At 44.7% G+C, this 27,405-nt stretch overlaps 1 protein-coding gene across 1 annotated transcript in view; it reads left to right on the forward strand.

The window, feature by feature from the left end:
• Positions 1 to 13,074: 13,074 nt before the first annotated feature.
• Positions 13,075 to 27,405, forward strand: part of LOC146833537 (E3 ubiquitin-protein ligase TRIM39-like) — a 109,343-nt gene continuing 95,012 nt past the window's right edge. The window contains exon 1 of the mRNA XM_085601402.1: positions 13,075 to 13,497. Within this exon, the coding sequence (XP_085457528.1) occupies positions 13,075 to 13,497 (423 nt within the window). The remainder of the gene's footprint in view (positions 13,498 to 27,405) is intronic.

Here is a 27,405-nt window from a genome sequence, read left to right on the forward strand (position 1 = left end):
CAGTAAGATAGGGTCTAATGTTAGAGCTGTTACAGAAATGCTATTTAACAGGGGGATGTACTCGGCCCCCACAAGAGAAATGAAGGACTGATACCACATCTTCCAGTGTTACAGCTTTATGTATGCATCATCCATTTAGAGATAGAAGTTGCGCTTGACCTGTTTGCCATGTGTGAATATTTTGAGGCTGGCCCTAGGTTTTGCTATCCAACCAATCACTCTTTTGTTTAACATATTATAGTAGCCCGCTTGACTAGCATGAGAGTTGTATGATACCATATGATGAAGAATATTCAGAAATGGTTGCAAACAGTATTTTGACCAAAAAAAACTCACACACAGAACAACACTATATATCCAATGTAACAACGCAGCAAGCTTCCCTGTCATAGAACACATACCAGAGGATTCGGTGCTTAATTTGAGTCTTTCGGTGATTTCCGACGCTCTGCATGCACCAGCAGTTAATTGTCAACAGCAGCACTTATTACATTCCACCACATGGAGGCACTGTTTGTCCAATTTTGAGACGAGCACATGAGAACAACAGTTGTTTGGTAATTCAATATGCATTACAATTTGTAATGCATAAATGACCTACCAACTGTTAAGAGTGGTTGGGTGGCAATTATTAGTCATTTGAAATTTACAAATTACTAATACTTGCCACCCAACCATTCTTATAGCTTTGGTTGGCCTACAATAGTCTGAATTCTCACACTTTTAGGTTTGCGAGGGTTAGTGGTTGTGTTGGTACTGTCCCTTGCAGCTGGCAGGGGCAATTGATGGTGCAAGATAAGGGGTCTTCTGACGAGGGCACTGGCGTTTCTTTTTCTTTTACAAATTAAGCCCTGCAATTTCAAATCTGGGTGAGATTTACGCATGCGTAGGTCAGGTTGACCCCTCATTCATGTCAGACCTTATCTCACATTTGGTGAGAAAGTCTATTCATGAAAATCCAAACGTGACATATATCTGTGTGCATTTCAGCTTAGGAATGCAGGGAGCAGGGTCCACTCTCACTACAAGGGGAACCATCCTGGCCCCCTTCTTACCTCTTTGTGTGATAGGAATGGCTGCTACTCATGTGGGTGAGTTTTCCTTCGCTACCTTGGTATCAGAGCCTTTGTTCAGATAGTGCCCTGGGCTCAGATAAATTTGGCTCCCATGCGAAGGCTACCGAAACAAATGAGGCAGCAGGAGGCCCTTTCGAGTTCACTGGTATGGAGACTGCGCGGGTAATGAGGGACGGACGCTGGTGTACTTTGCAGCTTTATTTGAGTTACTTACACAGAGCGCCGGGAGCAACGTGCCCTCTCAGCTCGCTCTCATTTGCCCCTCTGGCCAACATGGCCGCCAGAGTTCCCAGCCTCGTCACGGCCGGAGCACTAGAACGCGACACTACATATCTCCCCCCTTTATTGACACTGCAACAATAAAGAACAACTAGTACAGCATTCAATAATCGTTCTGTCTGTGGGGGATTACATCTTCATGTCGAACTCTCGATACCTCTTGGGGAGCACCACTGTCCTGCCAGCGCGGGTGTGTCTCACTGGCGTGCACCCCCTGGAGTCGCTGCTACTACCGGGTATGGCGGGATTTTGTGTCTGGCTTTCCTTATCCGTGGCGTCCTCTCCGCGGACCTCCCCTTGCTCTCTTATACCTTGTCCTCTCTCTTCTTAGGAGTACTATTGGTGTTGCTTTCCTCCGCATTGGTGCTCTTTGACTCGCAGTTGGTTGCCTCCATTTCTGTGTTTGTTTCTCCTCATCCTCTCTGTCAGATCGGTTGTCTCCAATTCGGGTCCAATTCAACACTTTATTGCATCTGGCCATTCTGTCAAAGACCATATTTTCCAGTCGCTTAATCGGGCTGACCTCTGGTAGACTTCCTGGACTTATTTTCAAAACGGGGTACAGAGTTCCTCAGGTACAGAAAGGAAGAGATGAGGACCAAGAAGGAGACCAGAATCAGTCACCAATTGATTATCAGGAAGTAATCAAGGGAGGGCCAGGGAAGTGCCCTTTACGGAACTAGAGCTCTCACACAACCAGCAAGCTAGGTGTCATGCTTCATCATATGAGCACTGCACCTCGTCAAGTCGGAGCTGCAATCCTTGACGGGCTCCCGAAACCGGGGCTCTTTATCGGGGATCTTTTGTTCCTGCCGATATGTGCTTGGGGGTGAGGGGCCTAGTGTAATGAATGTAGCAGGAAATGGAAGTTTAAAAAAGGTTAGTCAGTCCTAATAATGTTTTATTCTGAAGGTAGACTACCCTATTAAAATTGGTGTAGAGTGGCTAAGTCATAGAAATAAGGTGTCTAGACGTGAAGCTCTACTCTAAAGGATCAACATGTTTCTTGCCAAAATTGTCTGGAGGATCAGGGCAATTCATCAGGATCAAAAGCTGTCTACATAAAAGTGGTAATGTGAACTCTACATACCACGTCCTAGGTTGCTGCCCTGTGAAGATAAAGTGACAACATGAAGAAATAAAGTCAATATCATCTCTTTGTCTAGTACATTATATGTCAGGAGTGGCGTTATAAAAATCACCGTGCAGGACGTGAATAAAACAGAGTAATAATAGGTGCACTATTTCAAAGGAACAGTGAACGTGAGGGGGGGAGGGGGCAGTGGTATTGATCTATAGCTACTAGTAAGCTGGTGATGCTCTCAAGGACAAGCAGGGATTCACTCACCTAGTGCGTTGACTAGACAAGCTAGCAACGGTGCTGGCGGTTGTAAAGGACACCGATTCGGTCCTACAATAAAAGGGTACAGTAGTTAAAATGAAACAACGTGAACTGTAATGATGCCGATCGAACGTGGTACCAGATTCAGCGTCTTACATAACAGTAGCACATTGCTTCCATCTAAATCAAGACACGTCCTGACTAAATTCAGAACCGATGGGACCGGAGCCCAGGACCAGAGGTCTGTCATGGCTCGCGGTACCCAGCGTGGTTGATAACGGGGAAAATTGTCAAAAGTTCAAGGTAGCTTGCATACAATATAGTAAGTGTACTCACCAGCGTCAAGGAACGTTAATCCTGAAGACCTACCCAAACCGCCAGGGACCGGGGTGGTGAGATACGTCTGCTGCCACGGGTAGATATACTGCAACTGAAAGTAATCGTGACATGCTAACCCGGCGCCGTCACGTAGCGTGGTGACATCCGCAGTTGCTAGGTAATGATCAGGGACGCCAGGGTGTGGAACCGTCACGACTCCACGGAGTCTTTAGTTAACGCCAACCGAGACGTAGTCGGTTGCTTAAGTAACGTGAATGGATGTGTCGCGCTACAATATTGTAGTGAGGGGGAGAGAGAGGAGAATCTCGCAAGGTACACTGACCCATTCCCAGGAGGTGAAGCGCAATATTATGCATCAAGTTTGACGTGATCTACAGATGCCACACTCTATTAAGTATTACCAAATAGACACATGTAAATAAATAACAATTATGCCAAAGTATGTGTGCATAGGCTATCCACAGTCACCCCATGGTGGTTTCAAAACCTACAGTGGAAATACCATCGAACAACATAAAAAGCATTGAAAGAGAGTCACTGTCATGATGACTGGTGTGTTGTCGTGGTGTAATTCACAAATACCGCAGTCGCTTATTTGGGATGAGCAGAGATGGTACAGAATTGTGTATTGTGCTCAGTCTCACTGCAGATCCTTGGAGTATGGTGCTAAACAACGTGTGGGCTAATGGCTAAGTAGAACTTGCTATTTTCATAGTGTCGTAAAGGGAGGACAAGATGGTGCGGGCTATTGATTCACTATCGATGGTGGTTGGAATCATTGGCCTTGGTGTCTCAGTGTTGAAATATGTAAAGATAACTCAACCGCCCTGGGAGTAAACATCCAATTATGGCATGGTACTCCAAGGGATGTCATCATTCAGGCCTACATTGTCGCATGAAAGCCTATGCACCCATCTTTGTTCAATCCTGAATAGAGAGGTTTTGGAAATCTGCGTGTGGGATTCTAGTATGACCCAATATAATGACTCAGGGGAATGATGTGCCTCCAAAAAGTGTCTGTAGAGTTTGGTCGTGGTGCGTTGGCAACGTATGCTGCTTCTGTGCTCTATTATGCGGGTTTTGACTGGCCGCATAGTCATACCAATGTATTGTAACTCACAAGGGCACGTGATCAAATAAATACATTGTTTGGTGTTGCAGTTAGTATGTTTCTTGATACTCCATTTGAAATTGGCATGTAGTGTGACTTCCTTGGTAATTGTAGTGAAGTCACAGACAGTACACGTCCCGCAGGGAAAATGGCCTCTGACTGGTGGTAGGCCCCAAAGTGTGGTCTGTGATGGGGTAACATTTTTCTTTGGTCTAGTGTGAACCAACATGTCCCGCAGGTTACAAGTCCTTGTGTAGGCGAATCTGGGTCGTGGTATCTGTAGCTCTCCTGTGTTGAGAATCCCCCAATGTTTCAGGATGATTTTTTTGGACTTGCAATGGTGTGCTATACTTGCTGTCGCCCTTCCTTCTCAGCTGAGCCAACTTCACTCGGACCCATTCACACTTTTCCAGAGAAGTCTCTTGGACGTTGCGTCGCTTGTTGTAGTGGTCAGTGTAGATCTTTTGCGCCCTTTCCAGGTTGCTCCACACCACCGCTGGAGACCATTTACTTTGTACCGTTCGTCACTTAGATGCTACGTTGTCTCGCGTAAAGGGATCTTGACCTCTTAATATTTTGAACGGACTGTATCCTGTCTTAGTGGGGGTGATCCGATACGCCCATACTGTACTTTTGAGTTCAACTTCCCAGTTCTTCCCGGCATTGATTGCTGCCTGTACTGACCCCATGATGACCCTATTAAACCTTTCTGCTAGACTGTTCCCGGCCGGGTGATATACCGGGGTGTGCTTGATCTGTATCCCGTTCCTCTCCAGAAATGTATTCCACTTGTCAGACGTAAACTGGGGCCCGTTATCACGTGTTATAACTCGTGGTATTCCTTCTCTCAGGAACGTGGCCGTGAGGAATGCCAGTGCCGTTTCTGTGTCCACATTTTCGCACACCTCTACCTCCAGCCATTTTGAGTACCTGTCTACTAACACAATTACATATTTGGGTACACTCTGTTCATCCAAAATGGGGCCTAGTATGTCCACGGCCAATTCTTCCCATGGGTTTTCCGGGTTGGCAAACTTTCCCAGCGGAGGCCGCAGAGTGGTTTGCGTCTTGTCTGCATTGCTGCACCGAACACAGTCCCTGACGTGCCTCTCCACTTGGCTGTCTAAAGCCGGCCACCAGTAAGCTTGCTTGGCTCTATGCTTGGTCTTTATTATGCCTAGATGTACTTCATGTAATATTGTGATCAAACGCTTCACCAATTGATTATGTGGACCCACTTTGTCCCCTCGCAGTATAAATACAGTGTTGTCGCTAACGGACAGTTCCTCCCTAACTTTGTAGAATTTGCGGTGTTCTGTTCCCAAATGTTTCTTCTCCGGCCATCCCGCAATTATGAACCGTTTGAGGGTGGTGAGACTAGCGTCGTTGTCGTATGCTTCTCTCCACTCCTGTGCACTTATGACCGCCTCCTGGTCCTCAGTGAAAGCTATGGTGTAGTCATCTTCGCCCGTTGGTGCCGGCGCCTCCTCCATGGCCGCCGCTCGACTGAGATAATCTGTGACTTTGTTCTTGGAGCCCGGGATGTATTCCACGTCGTACACGTAGTCCAACAACCTCAACGTCATTTTCGCTATGCGAGGTGTGGCACTTGCATGTCCGCTGGATGTGAGCACCTTCACCAGGGGCTTGTGATCTGTCCGAAGTAGGAACTTAGATCCCCATAGGAACTGGCGGAAGCGTTCCATCGCCCAGATCGCCGCCAACATCTCTTTTTCTATTACACTGAACTTTTCTTCAGTTGAGCTTAGGAAGCGTGACGCAAAGCTGACCGTCGACATTTCCCCTTCTTCCATTCATTGCATCAGGACTGCACCTAACCCTCTATCACTCGCATCAGTGGTGAGGATGGACAGGGCTTGTTTGTCAAAGCCATGTAACGGTACTGTGTTGCAGATGTCCTCCTTGATTTGTTGGAATTCGTCTTGGGACGCTTTAGACCATGCAAAAGCAGTCTTTTCCTTCAGTAGTTGTCGCATGTTGTGCGTTTTTGTGGCAAAGTGGGGTACAAATTTACTATAAAATTCCGCAATTCCAAGAAAGGAACGGACATCCTCCTTGCTTCTCGGGAAGGGGCTTCCCTTATAGCCGCAACATTCGCTTGTTTGGGTGTGACTCCTTTGTCGCTTATCTCATGGCCGAGGTACGTGACTGATGTCACTCCGAACCTGCACTTGTCCCATTCCGCCGTGAGTCCATTCCGAGCCAGAATGTGCAGGACTTTGTTTAGTTTTGCATCATGGTCCGATCTGGTTTTTCCCATGACCAGGATGTCGTCTTGGAAATACTGAACTCCTTCCGTGCCCATAAAGAGTTTATGCATCAGTTTTTGGAATACCGCCGCTGCGGAGGCTAAACCGAAGGGCATGCGTCTGAATCGTTAGCACCCAAACGGCGTGATGAATGAGGTTAGTTTCTTGCAAGTAGGATGTAACGCGGTTTGGTCTCTTATGAGGTCATCATGGAGTCCCCCAAACTTACATGTAATCGCCAACTTCCTCAGCGCCGCCACGTACTCATCCACCGACTCTCCTGCGTTCTGCTTCCGTTGGAAGAAGTTGAAACGGTCGATCGCCGTGCACACTACCAGTTGATAGTGGCTATCCAGGTCTTCTATGGCATGTTGGAATATGTCGTCGTCACCTGCCTGCCTTGTCTTTGTTACCAAGTTCATATACACCCTGATGCCTTCTGGTCCTAAATGGTGTAGCAGGATTTTCATTTCCGCTTGCTCTGGAAGACCTCGTCTCCTTGGTCCTCCAGCGCAGATAGGTAGTTCAGGAAGTATTCCTTCCAGTCTTCCCATCTCATGGCCGGTTCTCCCGGTTTTGGCAAGAAGGGAACCGGATTCGTGAGGGAGAAGGTTTGGGCGCACATGGTCGCTTGCCTTCGCTGTGGCTCCTCGTCCGTCCTGGGCGGTGGGCTCCCTGGTGCACTTGTCTCGCGCGAGCTCGCCGGAGATGCAAGATCCTCTCCCCTCTTGGCCTGTCCTTGATGCGCCACGGTCAGTTTTCTTAAGGTCGCAGCTCCACCTGTGCTGGCTCTAGTGGCGCTTCTCGCGGTGCGTGTGGCCCTCACTGCACTCTGGGGTGTTCAGGATAACCGGAGGGAGAAGCTGGTCCCAGTGCTCCCAGTGTCCTCTTGATGTACGTCTCGCAGCACCCCACTCAGGTCTGTATGTGGTGCATAGATGTGGGGCACTAGATTTCCTAGGAGCCCGGGACTCTGGTTGCTGGCTGCACTGTGTGGTGGAGGAGTGGGGAACACCCAGTTGGACTCCCTCCCCCCCCCCCTTGCTGCCACTTCCTTTGCCTGTGCTGAAAGGTGAATCCCCAGCCTTCAGATGCTCAATGTGGCTTGTGTGGGGGAGGGGCGCCGCTTCACTCACTGTTCCTCCTTGCACCTCGCTCCGTTATGGGCTGGAGCACTCCTCTTCCAGGCCCCCCGCGTCATGATCGTGCTGCCTCCTGGTTTCCTCGCTCCGGGGGCGGGGCGCTGCAGCCACTCCTCTGCCGCACTCTGTGCTCTCACTGTCTCGGTCCGCCGGTGCAGGCAGACGGCGTAGCGAGCGTTGATTCAGAAGCGTCCGCCTCACCCCAGCCTCGTCGCCATTTATGGAGACTGCGCGGGTAATGAGGGACGGGCGCTGGTGTACTTTGCAGGTTTATTTGAGTTACTTACACAGAGCACCGGTAGCAACGTGCCCTCTCGGCTCGCTCTCATTTGCCCCTCTGGCCAACATGGCCGCCAGCGTTCCCAGCCTCATCACGGCCGGAACACTAGAACGCGACACTACAACTGGTCAGTCCCTGGCTGAGCTGTGACTGGCCCCTGAACACAGATGCCCCTGGACCACCCCAAGTCACCTAAATCACCGATAGCTTGGCTGCCTCATGCTGATGATGGTATTTTTGATAGGTGTCTACAGGGGTGAGAGGGTGAAAACGGAGGGCAAGGAAGAGTGATAATGGGGTGTTCAAAACAGTGCCCAAGGTATGATAATGAAGGATTAAAACCACTTTACACTGGTAAATCAGACAGAAACGAGCAGGAAGGGCCACGGACACACCTGGAGCATGCCTTTGTGCTGATGTTGGCACTACCTTAATGCACACAGCTCCCTGTGCCCCCCCAGAATATTGGTGCCTGCCACACGCGAGGAGGGAGCAGAGGCAGACGGGGAGCCCAAAGCGACGGAACACCGGCCCTGCTTGGAATGATACGTTTTCAGAAGTAATATAGATTGCTGTCTATATGTCCATTCTGTGGCTCTGTAGAGCTCGTGTTTATGTAAGACTGAGTTCTGTATTTATATATGTTTTACATTTGTTTTGTACAGTTTTCATAAAGTCTTTGAAATCACGTGGTCTGCTCCCATTCACGTCACAAGTTCCACTGCTCAACTTGACAGCATCACACAAATTAGAACTCAGGCCGAAGAATTTTCAAAAACTGATATACAGGGGCGGTGGGTGAGATTTTCAAGTGGTGGGGCGCAAACGAATTAGCATACAGCACCGTAGCGAGCGAGCGCAGTGAGCGAGCCCGAACCCCAAAAGGGGGGTTTGGGGGGGTTACCCCCCCCTAAGAAAATTTTGAAAAAAAAGAAGAAAAATCGTGCATTTTCAAGCAAATTTGAGAAAGCAGGAAGGTTAATAAAGCAATTGTGAAAGTGCAGTTATTACATTAATAGATGGCATAACATAGGTAGCTGCTTATTCAGTATTACCACAGAGCTTCATACATTCTGTCCTATTATGCTCAGGTGCTGAATTCAGACTATAAGACTCAAGGAAATCTCAGCTCTAAGAGTAGAAGAAGTTGTACAGCAGTGTAATGGTTGCCAGGCTTGTTCTGCAGGAGCGTCAGGAACTTGAAGAAAAGTCCACAGTCTTCCCCTATGGCCTTCCGACTCTATTAGACTCTAGAGTAACGAATGGCACGCAAGGGGAAAACAGGGAAACAAAACAAGGCACATTCTAATTCGCTCATAGAGGCTACCACCAAATGATCCCGAAAACCAGTCACAAACGAGCACAATTCAGGCCCCTAAGCTACACTTACAAGACACTACAAAACACTGTCCCAGCATACCTCAACAATTGAATCTGCTCTTACAAACCTTTCAGGCACCTCTGCTCGTCCAGACTCCTACTTGCACACAGCTTACCCATAGAGAAAATCAGATCTGGCAGTCAAGCCTTCTCCTACATCTCTCCTAAAGTATGGAACGACCCGTTGATACATGTTAGAGACCCCTCCTCACTTTTTGAATTTCGTAAGAAGCTAAAGACTCGGCTTTTCAAGTAGTCCTACTTCCTAGGTGTGGCTAGACATAACATGATAAGACAGGTTTAAAATACTGTTCGATATGATTCTAGTTTTCTCTTCTTTTCTTCAAATCAGGCAGCCATTATAGCCTACACAGTAGTTGTCTACAAATCATTAAGATCGCTGGTTTGATGTAGTTCCTATATATTTTAAATCATGCACTATTACAGTTTTACTTCATTGCAGTTTTTGGCCTTAGGTTTAGGAAATATTTATGTACATAGCCACTCAGACACCTTCAGCCAGTCTTAGCGTTTTGGGCAAAAGTGCGTACTTACAATTATAGAAAGCGGAACGTTAAGTCCCACAATGCAATTTGCTCTGCTAAAAGCTCCTGCTGGCTGAAGGTGTTTGTTGTACATGATGTAGCCATTTGCAGCTAATCAGTCTTTCTGCCACATTATGGCCTACTTCATGGTGGTGTTTTTGAAGGGATCAGATGCATAGGAAGTTACATTTCCTCTACCATCATGACATGAGACATAGCATCACCCTTCTCTCACTTTGGAGTGACAGCACTCATCTCACACTCTCGAGTGTGTGAAGCAAATCCGTCTCTAGAAAGTGAAGTGAGTGAACAGGATTTTCTACTTTGTCCCCTTTCCGAGGACATACATCATCTGGGATGATTTTCATTCCTACTTTCAAATAATGTGAAACCATTTTCATCTACTTCTGCCACACTGAAATCTGAAAGTGGCGGTACTCAACTTAACAAAAACCATCCTTCAGTCCATGTTTATAAAGTAACATAAATGCAATTAATGGGAGAGCGGGAGAGAGGGGTGTGTCTGTGTGTGTCTGACAAGTGGCAGTATTTCATGTAGCTGGAGCACATTTTCGAGTTGGGGTGTGGACAGCAGGATAGATGGGCTGTGGACAGTGGGATTGATGAGCAGTGGACAGCAGGATAGATGAGGTGTGGGCAGTGGTCTATGTGCGCTTTGGGGCTGCAGAACAATGGGTCGTAGACAAAAGGATAAACAAAATTCAGCGCTGTAGGATTGTTGAGTTGGGGGACTGTAGAATGACGGAATGTAAATATTGGTGCACATGTGCTGTGGGCAATAGGATAGATCAATGATGGGACTGTAGGGTAGTAGTAGTATTATAAGTTTACTGCATTAATCAAAAGATTACAGTAAAAAGATATAAAAGACCACGGTCAGTACAAGTATAGGGAATTCAGTAAAATAGATAATGATATTTTAAAATCAAGTCATAAAATACAGTTTACTAGCATCTGGACCCAGATGGATACAATTCAGAATAGAGGCATTATATCTATATCACAGAGTTAATGATGTGTACACCTTGTCTAAAAATTTCATTTTTGCACTATTGTCCTTGAGGCTATCGCGGTTTCTAGCGGTTTAAACAGTAAATCTCATGTTTTGCCCTATTGAAAATCCCTGGAAAAAGCCTTATCCTGAATACACCCTTCATGTCCAGCCAACCCTCACTGTGCATGGCCTCGAGTGTTAACCGCGGGGTCTGATCTCTGGCCAGGGGGCCTGTCCCCACCCTTCATTAAAAATATATATATATCTTTTATTAATTTTTTCAATACAATTAAACATACATTCCCATATGCATCATACATGTTAGAAGAAATGTTGTTATGGTCTTGTATACATAAAGTCGGGTATTACCATTATACAGTTGTAGCCATAGGAACAATCACAGCGTGTGTGTCTATATATTTGTGAAGAATATTATTTTCTCGTGTTTACCTTGTGCACGTGGCTACCTCTGCAGACAAACAGCGCTTGCATAACACGAGTGCACAGTTTCACCCGATAACGTACGGGTACATTTCACACATATAACACATATGGAAACTCTGCAAATAGTAACACATCAGCGATGTTCGTGAACATGTATGAAGGTGACAGATATTATTATTTTCAATGGAAAAACTGAAAACGAAGGAAAAAATAACAGAGAGATGAAACATGAGACCAGCAGTGAAGGCAGTGTGAAAGGGGCCGTCTAGAGTGTGCTGTGACAGGTCGCACTGTTTGTGGTGAGGCGGAGCTGCGTTTCATGTTTTGTGCATGACCGGAGGAGTGTCAAAGTTTACTTGTGCGGAACGTGTCTCATGCAAGTCCGGGCCATGTCACGACAAATGCTCCAGGTTTCATCAATGCGTTGGGTGTGGTGGAATCACTGAGTGCTGTTTCCATCATTATCTCCTGCCTGCTGCGCGGGAGGCGTGTGTACCGCAGCGTTAGGATGTGTGCTTTCAGGATGCCATGCCATCCCTGGACTGTGCTGTTAATGCCTTTAATGATACGGTGGGAGCGAGGGTAATCGTGAACCGCTGACTCCGGGGAGGGTGGGAGTGCTCCAGAGTTTGCACTTTGCGCCCCCTCTCCAGCCAGCACTACACCTGCAGGGACCATACAGGCTTGCTGATAATTAATTAATTCTCTAGAGGTCATCAGAAGACGCATCCTACCTGTGTGTCCCCCCAGGCGTGAAGAGATGGAGCAGCAGGCCCGATGCACACCGTCCACGAGTCACGACCACGAGGCTCAGGCGACGCGAGTCAGTGAAGTGAACCGTTACCCGATCCGAGTCATCCGACGCACGCTTACCTTAAGTCACGTGCTGCGCGGTGACCGGCCAATCCTGGCGCAGTGGCGCTGCATGCAGCGCCAGGATTGGCTTGGAGGGCACAGTGACTGCTCGCCCTGTCGCCCTTTTGCTGCCAGCGCTGCCGCCAGCAGGTCCTGCAGCATGCTCCATTCACACGCAGTCTGTTATACTTTACAAGTTACCGGGATATTCACACGCGCGTTTTCACTGAGGTCCATGACTGAGGCACTCTAGTCTAGTCGTACTTCCCTCTCACAGGTGTGTTCAGAGCCTTCCATACAAAGCGAAAGAGCCCGCACACGGCACACACAGGGAGGTGGAGACACAGGCACACCCACCAGACAGAGGGAGAGAAAACGAAACTAAGTTAGTACTCTCTGCATACATGCCAACACTCCCGATTCAGGCGTGAGACTACCGATTTGAAGGCTAGTCTCCCGCCTCCCGATTCCTGAAAGCAAAAACCCGATTCCTCGGGGTTTCAGCTGACAGGGCTTGGTAATGTGTAACGTGCTAATTCTTCCAGCAATAGTCAGAATGGCGATGCAGGGGCTCTAGAAGGGGTGAAAAACCAACAAAGCCCCATTAACATCCGAATGGTCTTTTAAACACCTGTGAAGTACTGGCGGGAAGGGGGGCGGCTGTGTGTGTGCCTGGAAGCTGTTTCAGCCCGGGCTGACAGGGGAGGGAGGGGGGTTGTATGCACTGACCGCAACCTGCCAGGCCAGTGACCAACTCTTGCATCCCCCTCTTTCTCTGCCTGCCATTGCGCTCCATGCTTCTGAAAGGTGATTAAAAAAAGACACGTGAATTTGCTTTCAAATGTCCGATCCTGCAGCAGCACACTTCCAAAGTCCATACATGACAGAAACCCGATTGAAGGTCCCATTCTCCCGCTTTTTTTTTTTTTTTTTTTAATCTCCCACTTTGCTCTTCTGAAATGTTGGCATGTATGCAGTCTCTTCACTTCCGGGGTCATGGCCGCAGCAGCAGTCTCATCTCAGTTCGGGAATCTCAAGGAAGAGACAAGCTGTTCGATCTGTTTGGAATATTTTAATGATCCGGTGACCATTGATTGTGGGCACAACTTCTGCCGCTCCTGCATCACTCGCTGCTGGAAGGGAAAATATGACAACTTCCCGTGTCCGCAGTGCAGAGAAGCATCTCTGGTGAGAAATCTCTGGCCCAACAGGCAACTTGGAAGCATTGTGGAAATTGCAAAACAGCTCCATCGCTCCCCGGCGAAGCCCAGTGAGGACATCCTATGCGAGAAACACGGGGAGAGGCTGCGGCTGTTCTGTGAAGAAGATCAGAGGACGATCTGCCTGGTTTGCCGAGAGTCCAAGGATCACAAACCTCACTCGGCAATTCCCATAGATGAGGTTGCAGAGGAGTACAAGGTATGTGTGCGGGTGATCTGGGTTCACAGTATCTTTCCTCCAAACGAATGAAGGAGGCCCCAGAACAACACTGGGTGTTCATGGATGATAAGGCACCCATTTGTTTCACAGAGATACCCGTCAGCCACTTACCTTAAAAATGCTGGTAAAGTCAGACGCTTAAGATGGCGATCCCATTATGGTCAATTGGAAATTAACACCCTTTTGGATGGTGATACAGATGTGAAAAGCGGATGGCACCAATACGGTCAGTTGTGTTTTTTTTTTTTTACCGGGCTGCCTTTGCCCACTCAAAATATCATTTTATGCTGCCTCCCTGGATCTGGCTCTCTGTTTATACTTGTTTGGGAGAAGGCTTGGGCTTCGGAGAAAGTTGTCACAGAATGGGAGACATGTTCCTAGGCAGGCACTAGCATACTCAGACAAAAGACTACAGGTGAGTGGCGGTCAAGCATTTAGAGGTTGTACACAGAGTAAGACGTTTAAAATGAAAAGTGAAGCATGAAAATAGGACGAAGACGTTAGAGGAGGAAAAAGGGAAAGAAGGCAGTGGAGGTAAAGAAAAGGAATACAGCAGGATGGGAGATAGACCGCAGAAGCAAAAGGAAAGAGGTCAGGGGTAGTAGAAAGAAGGCAGCAGCTAGTGAAGTGATGGATAAGTGAGTGAGAAGACTGAAAGGAGAAGGAAAAAACAAGAAAGGTGATAAGGAGGGTGAGAAAATAAAGCAGGGAAATATGAAGGAGAGAACATGACGGCAGGGAGATAAATATGACAAAGGATATAGGAAATATAGAATACAAAGATAAGAAATACAATAGATAAGAAGGGCAGAGACAATAGAAAGATAGGGGGTGCGAGAAAACAAGGAAAATAGACGGGAAAGAAAAGAACATGGACAGCGGGAGTTAGAGAGGAAATATGGAGGGGAAACAGAAAGGGAGTGGGGAGATTTGAATGTGGAGAGAGAAACTGAGGGCAAATATGGAGAAGGCAGAAAGCGAAAAGAAAGTAGGCAGAGGAAAGAATAGGGAAAATGTTAAGGACAGAAAAACTGCAAAGAGGGAGAAGGGGTGGAGGGGATAGAAGACACTATATGGGGTACAGAAAAGATGCAAAGAAACGGTGAGAGAACAGAAGAGCTGGGGCATAGATAGAATGAGAAATGCACTTGATGGTAAGAGAAAGAAAAACCAAAGAAAATAAGAACAATGACTGTAAAAAGAAGGCTTTTGGAGAGGAGGCCTTGTGAGAGGAAACAATACAAGATAAAAAGGACAGAAATAATGGAAAGCGACAGGGCAAGTTAAAGAGGGAGGCTGACATTGAGAGAGGGAGAGGAAACGTGAGTATAGAAAGAGAAAGTAGAGCAGAAATGGAGTGGGCAGAAAGAAGAAGAGGAACTATGGAGGTGAGATACAAAGGAGAATGTAGAAAAATGTAGGTTAGAATTAGGGTAGAGAGGAAAGGCGGAAGGAGAGACAGATAAGTAGCAAGTAGAGGAAAACGAAGGACAAAGGAGATAAGAACGAGAGAGATAAAGTAAAAGGGGAGAGGGGCGGTGAAACATAAGGACCAATGAGCAAGAGAGTGGAAGTGAGTAGCGATGTGAGAAAGTGAAAGGAAGATGATTTGGAACAGACCCATAAACAGCAGTGCAGTTAGTTTCAGAACAGTATGAGTAGTAATGTGCGCCCATAGGTGCGAGGGGCCCACTACCCAAAATATGGCTATTTTTTAATACTATCTAACAAGCAAGGAGGCCATTTTTAGGTCTCGCTGAGCCAGTGCATGCGCTGCTCTGCGAGACATTTAGTAGGTGGGTTTTTAAAGTGCTACCCCACGCTTTGGCTGGCCTAGCGCTTACGTTCAAGCGCGCAGCCGCCATCTGTCTTTCACAGGTCATTAAAGCGTGTGGACGCTGCAGCTGCTTTCACTTTTGCAGCCGCACGCCCACTCGCCCCGCCCTGGCCGTGTCTAGACCGCCTCTCTCCTCATGCGCTCAGCTCATCGCTCGCGGGCACACAAAGCGTGTAGACGCTGCAGCTGCTTTCACTTTTGCAGCCGCGCGCCCACTCGCTCCGCCCTGTCCGTGTCCATGTTGAAGACCACTTGTTGTCATAGCAGCACGGTGCCCACTACACAGATGCCGCGTTTCTGGTTTCGTTTTTAGGTCTCGCCTGCTCGCTCCTCCCCGACCACCCACATGGATGCACCCTCTCTGAGTAAGAGCAAAGGTAAGAAGAGCTCTTAGCAGGCCAAAAGTATTAAGGTATGAGAATATGTTGCCATTAAATGTATCTTGTGTCCACAGGCTGCGACTTTAATGTGGCACATTTCCAGTCTCTTAATCTGTAAACTAATTTCCTCTACCTTTGTTTCTGCACTAACTCTTTGCTTTATTCAACCCGTGTTCCAAGACACACCAAACTTTCTTTTGCAGCCCATCGTTTTGCTGCACCAAATTTTCTTTGCCTTAAACAATCTGTTTCCTTTCTACCAGTACTTTTCGCCCGACACCATTGCATCCTAACCCATTCCTCTGGTTTCACCTTTACCAGTTACTTTCACTAGCACGTGTAACCTGTGTTGTATCTCGCACATTACCATCACCCTTTTCTCTGCCCCTTACCATTCTATGATTTTCTCTTCGCCCTACCCTTCATTCCACATTATCGTATCCCTTTATTTTGGGCCATCTTAGTTCATATTGCATATACATCCCTATCCTAGTACCTGCTAACTCACCTTTACATGTCTCCCCTTCTCTCCTTAGGTAGCCTTTGCTTCACTCCACACCCGCTAGAAATGCTTTCTCGTCATACTCACTTTTCAGCCGTGTTGTTTATTCCCACCAACAGATGTACGTACCATTTGTTCCCTCTACTCTTTTTTCTCTCTGACCTCCACTATCACCTGTTCCCCCTTCATTTTATACATTTCGGTCCAAAGTCCTCCCCACATTTCTGCCTTTGCCTTAACATTCTCCTTGTTCTCTTCAGAACTTTATTCATCCCTCCTCTTTAGTTCCGAGTACTGTACACGTTTACTTCTTACTCTCCCCCAGTATGCGCTTAACTTTCTCTGTGTTCTATCTGGCTTTAAGCTTCTTTTTTCTCTGTATTACTGAACCACAATCTGCTGCCTCCCTCCCCACCCCCAAGTCTTCCTGTAATGTAAGCTACATTGTGATTCTGCTTATTCTCGTGCTTTCTATCACCCTCTGCACCGGTCTCCGACCTTGCATCCTATGATCAAACTGTTGAATTCCATAATTTTGTGTCTTTTATTGTTTTTTTTAACCCCACCTGACATTTTATATCCATCTGTTAATAGCATTACATCTTCTGTATCGCCCTGCAGCCTGTCCCTTTGTTTGCAACAACGTTTCCATTTTTCTCTCCACCCATCTCCAAGCCTTCACCCAAACCATAACTGCTTGCACTCACTGCTACAATAAATGTACACACAACCTCAAATGATCGCGGACATAGAGCATTAACAATTTCTATTTGATAAGATCAAATACTTCTTACTGATCTTTCCTTCATACTCGAATACAAGCTGCTAGTTTAGTAGGATAACTCTCCCTCTCCTCAGCAATCCCACTGACCTGCCTGGTTGTTGCATTGTCTGAGTTTTGTTTTAAAACATATTGAGTGTTTCCATGGTACCAAAGTTTTTCTGGTCAGTAAACCCTTCCACCAGATAATGGCACTATTTTCTATCAATAAGGTGTGTGAAATCAGCAAGCATAAAACTACTGTGAAATGTGAAAGTTTCTAAAGCTGTGCGTTTTCTTCATCCGGACAGTCATTTATCCAAAAATGTTTTCCCTGGTCTTATAATTGTTTGAGGTGTGCATGGGCTTATATGCTTCCTAAAGCATCTTGTTCAGCAAATTTGCTTATAAGCTCTGAATTTGTTCAGCTAGTATACCTGGGTCCAGCCCAAACCAAAACACATGGGTAAAAGACATTGCAATTTACAATGTCAATAGCTCTAACTCTTGGTCGTTCAGTTGTACATAATGCCTTCTTGGTCATATATAAGGTAACAAAAATGCTTCTGACACTTTTTTATTATAACTTTTCAGCACGCTGCACAGCACCCACACTTCCCTACAGCACAGCTTGAAGACAATGGCAAAGTCAATAGCTCTGGCTAAACACTTATAAGGCCCCAAAGGCGAGACCTATTGGCTATGCCAATGCTTGTTCTTGCTTGCTTTGGGCTATTGACACTCTTTCTAGGTCACTGATTGAGAGGACTCTATAATGAATGCTGTCCACAAGTATACCTATTATAGGCAGCCCTGTGACAAAGGTCGCACAGGGTAACCCCACAGGAGAGACTGCAGAAGAGCACAAGGATTATCCGTTACAGCCCAGGGACCTGAGAGCACACATTGTGAGAGCCATAAGAGAATAAGTAGAAGAGCACAGATTATGTAGGTAGGTGTTCTCGGATTAAAATGTCATATGACTTGTGTAGAGAAGGCTGCCAGAGATTACAAGGTATATCTGTTAGTATTCTGACAGTCTAAATTGGACTAAAAAAGTTCAACATATAATAAGGCTGAAGAATATAGCCATATAACATGCTGTAGCAGGATATACCAGCCATTAAAGGCCCTTTCCAGCGTTATAGGGCCGAGCCGAAGGCGAGGGCCTTTAACAAGGGGAAGGCCTTCAATGCTGATGTAGCCGTTCTACGGAAGGCTATAAAGCTATTAGAACATTCTGCTACTAGAGGGCAGAATGTTCTAACAAATAAAACAAAGGCCTCAAAAAGCCAGAGGGGATTGAAATCCTCTCGGGCTCAATAAGGCCTTTGTTGACCACAACATCTGTGAACAACAACTTTGAAATGTTGGCGCTCCGGGCTTCTACCAGCTATTAGAAGCCCAGAGCACTCCATTGTTTTCAATGGCGCTCCCAACATTTCAGTGTTCTATTACAAGTTATGTCTGTGAGTGTTCTGCATCTTGCGATACATTCCGGACTCTTTAGTGAAAAATTTACACGAATCACATAATGACTGTGAGAGTTCTCGGTTCTCAAGTCACTGTCTATGAGCTAAGACTATAATGCATGTGTCTTTGAGTGTCCAGGGGCCCGTGTCTAGTTTTGAAATAATATTATGAGCTGTGCTTGTCTGTAAGAGTTAAGAAATTTGCTTCACGTCAGAGGAATGGGATTGTGCATATGAAAACCGCTTATACCTAATGCTTACACACGTGCACCTCCCTAGTATGTAATGAAGCTTGCACTGCTACTCTCAGGGTAGAACAATATCTTGTGTGCCTGTGCTACATGCGTGAGATACCTACTCTATCTCATACTTTCCACTAACAGACCAAATTTGGAGTTGATATTTGTACTCTTGCACTTGTTTTTGCCACAGTCCTTTATGCGGCTGGTGCCTGCTCTCTTGCTGTGGTTGCAAGTTTCTTGTCTTGCTGTATTGTGTGGCGCCTGGTTTCTCGTTCTGGCTGTCTGCTCTTTAACACCGGCCTCTAAGGCGCTGGCTCCTGCTCTATTGCACTAGCTGCATCTTCTATGTTGCAGGTGATCCAGCGCAACACTTAATCAGGGATCAATACTCAATAACATTACATACAAATGGCCCATACACATTCACTCAACTCATGAAATCCCTGCTGCGCTGGGGGTCAAGTTTTAATGACCTAAACAATTGTTTTCTTTTACAGGTTCATATTTAACATTTCTAAATTAATAACTGACCCTGTATATCAACTCTCTTTCCTCTGGTCGATGGACCACTAGTTGAGAAGTTGATGGTAATAATAGTACTATCTAGTCAGCTAAATAATCACAGACTCTGAGTACGATTAATAAAGTTTATCTCAAAATAATGTGTAATTAATGCTTATCGCATACAGGTTACAAAGCAAACAAAGGAATCTCCCAAAGAGAGAGGAAAACATCAACAAAATGCAAACAGTGTCATACTCATCAAATGAACGATATGCATATGAAGGAGTGGATAGATGAAGAGACATAAGTTTCAGAGACAAAAAAACATTTGCAAATGATTATGCAAAGTACGAATCATGAAGATATACTAACCCAAAGGCTCAGAGAAATACCACCCCCCTGGCCATGGAGGTAGTGAGGGTCCTCGGAAAATAGTATCAGGGAACAAAGATTTCAGGATACAGGACAGGGACAGGAACATCTAGGCCGCTGCAAAATCCGACGGACAGTGACAAATCACCTCTCTGTCTCTTGAATGCTCTCCTCTCCTTCCTCTAAAAACCACACCCCTCCAGGTACCCCAGTTATACCCTAAACCTACATGTCCAACCCACAACAGTTGAAACAATTCATAAAAATCAGCTTCTCATTGGATGGTTTAGGGCGTGTTCGATCACACCACCATGATCACATTCATATTTCTACAGTTTTCTTTGTTTTATATCGTTCACATTACATGATCCTGGACTTGTTCATTTATTCATAACACATGTAACCATTTCATCGTTTCACATGAGTTTTTCTGCTACGTCCGCGGAAGAAGTCTTGGGTCCCACGGCCAGTCTTGTCTCTTGGCAGACAAACAATGTTTTTCGTAGCTGATTAACCTTGGCTTTTCACACTCTTCTGCAGTGCTCAGCTTTTCTGTCTATTTATCTGGTTATTCATGCTTTTCTCCAGCCCCCATCTATCATCTCAATTTTAGGAAAATGCAGGCCGATTCAGCTCCCCGTGACGAATAAAACATAAACATTTATTAATGACATGGAAATCACACTTTTCACTGTTTACCACCCATCTTTGCACTATCCCATGTTAATATTTTTCTTAGCAAAGCTTTAAGCAAAAGCGGTATTATTTATTATTATTTTTAAACCAAGATGCGAAATGCGGCCTGGTCATGCATTCATTTTTGTTTCTTTCGAAGCGCAATGTAAAATGCAGCCTAGTTCTTTCATGCATTAGTTCAAATTAGTGCACACATTCGCAAAGAGGTTTCCCGTGTATTTCATGTGATTTATACGTTAATTTCCACTGCACACTGTTAGAAAGTATTACGGGGGTGTCAATTCGAGCAGGTTTCTTTTTGCAAAACCCTGCTTCATCACAGGGAGCTGGTGTCTGCTTCTGTTGCACCGTCTGTTCTCTTGTGCAGGATTTAGTTTTAGCAGGGTTTGCTCTAGTGAACCCTCCATGAGTTTTTGGCACAGTCTTCCTGCCTCTTACACGTTTGGGGAGCAGGGTCCAGGTGCAGGGCAAGAAATCATCTGACTAAACCCTGCGTTAAGCCTGTGTCTGTTCCCTGATATCGCTTACCTTCATGTCAAAACTGTGCCTGCATCCCAAATTACTGCTGTCTGGTGCTGAAACCTGTGCCTGCATCCTGAATCGTTGTTCTTCAGGGGACCAAACCCGTTTCTGCATTATGAATAACTGGGATCTTGAGCATCCTTTGCCCACAGTCTGAATGTGTGGTTGCTGGATCTCAAAGTTGTTTTCTGAAGTTCACTTCTGTGTCTCAATCCTGAAAGCCTGTTTTCCTGAGCTCAACCCTATGTCTGCATCACAAATAGCCGTTTTCTGGATCTCAAACCTGTGCCTGCATCCTAAACAGCTGATTTTTGGATTTGCTGGAGCCCGGTTGATCTTGGGTTAGCACTGAAAAGAACTGCACATGATCACTCTTGGTCCAAAGGGTTGAAATGGACAAGGAAGGTTCTGAGGTTGCCTTACACTCAAAACAAGCCATGCCTCCCTGGAAGGGCTGAGAAGCCTCAGCAAAGGATGGTGGAAGCGGGCCGCTGAAGTAGAATATCCAGAGAAGGACAGGCTTATTTTCCAACTTACGCCTCTATCAGTTGCTCTGCATGTGACCGGGATATGATAGCCCAGTCTCCACCTCAAATATCTCCACATTGGAGTGATTGATATGCCCCAAGGTACTATTGCATATGTGCACATGTTCAGATCCACCCTGTGTGGGTGGAATCGTCTAAGACTAGAACAAAGAGTTTTTGTGTTTGACAAGACTTTCCAGTTTATACATACATGCCATGCCTGATTGTATGCCAACATGAGGGGCACTAACTACCTATAGTGTATATATGTAAGGCTTAGTGCATCATTCATGATATTGCTATTGACTTTACTCCATAAACTCTTATATGATTTTAAACAAGAAAGGTGGTAGTAAAGGAAATAAAGTGGCATTTAGCATAGAATTTCTGTGCGTACACGTGGTCGCATAGAATGAAAATTGATGAGGGTCTGTAGTTTAGGATATATGGTGTGCGGTTTACCTATCAGCAAGGTTTCAGGTGCAATCGGTATTCCCTGTTAAACAAGGTAAAGGATGATCACACCCTGCGAGGGTTGTATAGGCATGTTTCTGAGTAGGTTGCGCCTGAAGACCTAAGCCTATTGTCAAAATATCACCAAGAAAAACAAAGATCTTGTTATGTTGGGATATTTCTAAAGCGCATGGCTGCCCCAGGAACGGGGCGTTCCACTGCTAGTCTTAGAAAGGCCGGCAAGAGAGTAGACAGAGAATTTAGGTTCACAGTAGATTATCCACAAGTGGGCCCCTTCCCATGTTAAGGAGTTGTTATACGGTGATACAGAGAAACTCTGTGCAAAGTGGTTATTTATAAGGTGTGGATGTTTATTTTCAGCACTTCCATGAGGATTTGGAGACATTGCACATTGCTGCGTGATATAGAACAGTGGTTTCCAAACTTTTTAGAACCACGACCCACTTTTTAGAAACACAAACATTTGCGACCCACCTATTTTTAATGGAGGGGACATTTTTTAATGTAATTATAGTATAGTGTCATAGAACAATGTCATTTCCTGACAGCACATGTTCCATTGAAATGGGCACTAAATGTGCACAGATATACAGTTTTACTGATAAACCTATATAGCACACAAATAATAATGTGTGGAAATCGGGTTTATGGGAATATTGATACTTTCTGCATCACCAGCTATGTTTCTTGATTTGTTTTTTCCTATTAAAATCTGTTTCAAGCACACATCAGAAAAAGTGCTTACTTTTTGCTTTACTAACTGCTGGATGTATACAGTTCATTTGCATGTATTTACATTATTTTGTGTATTGCAAAAAACAACATACTACATTGTCTCATAATTCACTTTAAAACGCCTCTCACTTTGCAGTCAGAGAAAGAAAAGTGAACACCTATCCCACGCTAAAAGAATAATGCAGCCTGACATTTGACTCCTTTGAACAGCAAATGTGACAAGTTAAACACAATACAAAGGCATATTTGCTTATTGCACTGACTTTCACAACCCACACAAAATCAGCTTGCATCACAACCCACAGTTTAGGAAACACTTATATAGAATATAATGGTGACCCACGTAGATAAAGGTGAACTCACAGTGTGGTTGTGTGCCCAACTGGTCATCTCAGGAATGTGTGTAGAGTATTTCACCAAACTATGGATGGTTGTCCTCAGGCCCTGACAACTGCTTGACTCCAAATTGGGGGTCATGTGAAATCTTTAAGCATGTGATCCATTTAAGGTGAATAGAGAGCAAACCCTATTTTATAGGGTATTAAAGTTTAATAAAGTGGGTGACCCCAATTAAGTGTATGGAGGTGTTTTGCTGGTTAGGTGGGGAAATACCACTGAAACAGGATGTCACCCACCGATTGTGGGTGAGTTCCGGGATAAGCTATGTGTCCTGCATACTGCAAAAGGTTATGCCCATGATCACTTGATTGGTAATAGAAAATTTCGTACAGGTGTAGCTTTGTTAAATTATCTGCAGCCAACAAAACCTATAGCATGCTGTCACAATAATTGCGTGATTTCATCATTGATGCCATCAATAATGTCAGCAATCATGTCATTTAACATGTCATGAATGATGTAATATGTGAGGTCCTAAGCCTTACGGGGGTCCAAATTCTAGTTAATTGGCCACACTACTATAACTGACAAATGTCCGTTTTTTTTCGTCAGCGAAGTATAAAGTTACTTTCACCTTTGTTTCGCTCAGTGAATTTCTTTTTAAGGTAGGTTAAGATCATATTACCATACTTAACTGCAACAGCACTTGAATCTTTGTTTTTTGTGCGAATTCCTACTTTTTAGGATAGTCTAAATATAGCATGTACAAAACCTTCTTCAGGTGGGTAACTTCATTTTAAAAATGTTTAATTACTTTAAAATACATATGTGTGTGTGTATGCATATGTGTGTGTATGTATATATAAATTCACTGAAAAAACCATAGGTTTCACACATGTTATAGTTAGCGGAAATTTTACTGATAAAAAACCAGTGAAATTCCCCCGTTATAGTTAGTGCTGGCAACTATAACTCACGCGACCGCAATCCTCTGCTGATGCTAATACTATATTTAGACACTTATTTGCCCATGTCTTCTTCCATACATTTTTAGCTATACATATATTACAAATATTTTTTTTTCATAAAGACACATATGTCATCAGCAGAAGATTGCGGTCGCGTGAGTTATAGTTGCCAGCACTAACTATAACGGGGGAATTTCACTGGTTTTTTATCAGTAAAATTTCCGCTAACTATAACATGTGTGAAACCTATGGTTTTTTCAGTGAATTTGCAAGGTTTTTTAAATGCTAATTCCTAACTATAACGTGTGTGAAACCTATGGTTTTTTCAGTGAATTTGTACGGTTTTTTAAATGCTAAGTTACTTTACGCCATTCGAGGCGTGCGCGCCCACTTAACGCAGTTCGTTCCGTGCACGGTTTTTATGCACTTTAATAAGCCCTGTACATTTGGTGGCCTTCGGCCACCAAAAGCACAGGGGGTGGGGTCAATGTGGATAGTGTTTTTTTTATTTCTATTTTATAATTTCATGTTGCCAAAATTTCGTTTTTTTTTGCTGTTACTAAGCGCTGTACATTTGGTGGCCTTCGGCCACCAAAAGCACAGGGGGTGTGGTGAGTGTGGATAGTGTTTTTTTGATTTTTATTTTTTTACCGTACGCTTGCCGTAAGCTTACCGTACGCGTACCCCGTGATTTTTTTAAAAATCAATAATTGTTTTTTTTGTACTTTTCGGTCCTTCTTTGACCCCCTTACAAATGTTAGGGGGTCTGTAACTCTCCACATTGCCCCCTTTCCTTGTTTTCACTCTTTTTGTTCAGAGTGAAATACACAAAATGGCGGCCGCCGCTTCCTGATTTCGGCCGATTCGAATGTTTACTAAGATCTAAGAGCCAATCAGAATCGCGCTCGCGCACGCCACCGTACGCTTACCGTAAGCGTACGGTAAGCGTACGGTAAGCGGGCTCAGATATATATATTGATTTAAAGGCTATTTTCTCAGAATCTACTGAACAGATTTACACCAAACCTACAAAAGGCACTTCCTTGACCTAGAGACTACCTCTCTGCCAAATTTTGAGTAATTCTGTTCAGCCGTTCGGGCTGTAGCTCGTTCTAAAGGTCCTATGGAAAAATGCATGGGAAAAACGCGTTTTGGGACCCCCCTTTTATCTCAGCCCCCGCTTGACGGATCCCCCCGAGACTTTCAGGGTAGGAGCGGAGCGTAGCGCCCCACCTATTTTGAGAAATTCGCGAGGATTCGTCGACCGGCGCCAAAGTTATTCAAAATAGAATGTTGAGGTTTTCCTATGGAAACGTGGTCCTAACTATAACTACCTACTGGCGACCGCCAGTAGGTAATATATTTATATATATATATATATATATATATATATATATATCTACATATACACATTCATTTTTTATGATTATTTTTACATGTCTTTGTGTTCTTTACTGAGATGGTCCTGCTTGGTTGTCTAAAAAATGGATATATTTGTTTCACCAAAAAATACAACCTTGAGCCAGAGTATGCAGTATATAGCAAATACTGTATTTTGTTGTTTTTCCTGCTGACTCTGTTTTCCTGGTGTAGTTTCATCTCCTTCTGCTCCCTACTGTGTTCTTTGCAGCTCCATATGAGCTATGTGGTTGAGATGCGTAGCCTGCTGGTGCTTCCACATCCCACCTGTACCCATGGAGCACTGGCCAAGTTTGGCCCCTGTGGAGCACAAGGTGTATGGAACTTCTTGGGAATCCATTTTGCTGCCCAGGTGAGTATGAAAAGATCTGCCACACCACTGATTTAGGCCTAGTTGGTGTGCTGTTACAGATGTTGATGGCAGCACAATGATGTTTGTCATCCTGTGATGTCCCAGATGTAGAAGGACCAGCAGATGATGTCGTAGGTGGCTGCTGGTGTGAAGCTTTTCTTGATGCCATGATGGACCTGGATAGTTTTCACAAGAGACTTCATCTGCATAACACAAATCTGCTAATGGTATTCAGAACATTGCTTTAGGCTTTTTGTGTGCAGCTTATTGGCTTAGTTTTTTAATATTGTACCTTCAGTGGCAAATCAGATGACTGCTTTCATTTTTAGCATTTGTGGGCCTATAGAGTGCTGCGTCACTGTGCAAGGCCTTTCCTTTCTTTTCCAGGTCCTGTAGGACCCCAAAGTAAAAAAAAAAAAAAAAAGTTTAGTTTACTGTAAAGGGGTCATCATTTCAAGTTTGAGACTAGGGGTTCGCTGACCGGTATAAATAGCTAAGAATTCTTGCAGTTTTTATTAAAATATCTGCCTCAGCACCTAAAAAAGGTACAGTGGTACCCCTGACTCTCAGTACAATCACATCTGATTGGTTTGTGTGACTGATCTTGCAATTTAAAATAGTTCCAGGCCGATTTCCAGTATTAGGGATGAGGCTCACACTTTGTACACTCTATAATTTTTTGAGGACCTATCTCTTTTTTTGGGGAGTAGACCAAAAATAACTTCCAGAATGGCATCAGGAGGAGACTAGAGAGTACCCTGAGGACCCTCAGGAACAGGAAGAGCAGCCAGAGAGCTTTCCCGGATCAGTTGTATGGAAGTTCTTTTCCATTACACATGGAGAAAATAAGAAATCTGCAAAACTGGTCACCCACAAATTGTGCCAGATTCAGGAGAACTACTGGAAATAAACACCCATTTCGTACTTCTGTTATGCTCAAGCATTTAATTGCTGGGCATGCGCGGCAGCTGAATGCTGCAAAGCAGAGACCATAAGAAAACAAGTGGATGTCTACATCTAGTGTAGTGTAGAGTCTGCAACCTGGTGATTCTGTAGCAGCACAATCCTTGTCGGCTTACAACGCAACTTCAACTCTTTATATTCAACTATAGGGTTTTATTGTATTCAGTATTCCAAAGTATTATCTGTGGGTGAGCAGAGTGCCACGGCTCATAACAACCAGATGGGTACCCATCGAGCATCGAAACTATTTTTTTGTACCCCAGCTTTAATGCCTTGTCTTGTTATTTTTAGTTAATCCCCCCCAAAATAGAAAAATTCCAGAAACTAAGTTACTATCTGTTTAAAAAAGGTTTTTGTAAGAACGATCGCTGTTGGTTAAAAAATAGAAAAAAAATTGTGATTTATAATGTCTGTCTCTAACTGTTAAAGTATGTTAATATGGATATGCGTTTAGATTTGCAAAAACGGTTGCCAATACTGCGTCGACTTTTTGCAAATCCAGTGATATTTTGGGAACTTAACTATTTACTAGTGGATTGGTTCACAAAACACTGAATGAGCATTGACCAGACTGGCTATTTGTGGTTGGTAGAGACAATTTGGGTAAGTGTTGCTGGTACCTAGCACTCTGCATACGTGTTGTTGGTAATTCCAATCAGGGTTTGTTTTGTCTGTCACTTATTGTCTGGATGTGTTTGACTGCTACTTCCAATGTGAGGCTGGTTCTTAAAATATGAATATGTTTGACATATGGGTGGTCTGTATTTACCACCTGAATATGGTGGCATAAGGTGATAAAATGTGAAGTGTATTACTGGAAGAA

Source organism: Triturus cristatus, chromosome 4_2 (genome assembly GCF_964204655.1).
Source record: "Triturus cristatus chromosome 4_2, aTriCri1.1, whole genome shotgun sequence".
Lineage (NCBI taxonomy): Eukaryota > Metazoa > Chordata > Amphibia > Caudata > Salamandridae > Triturus > Triturus cristatus.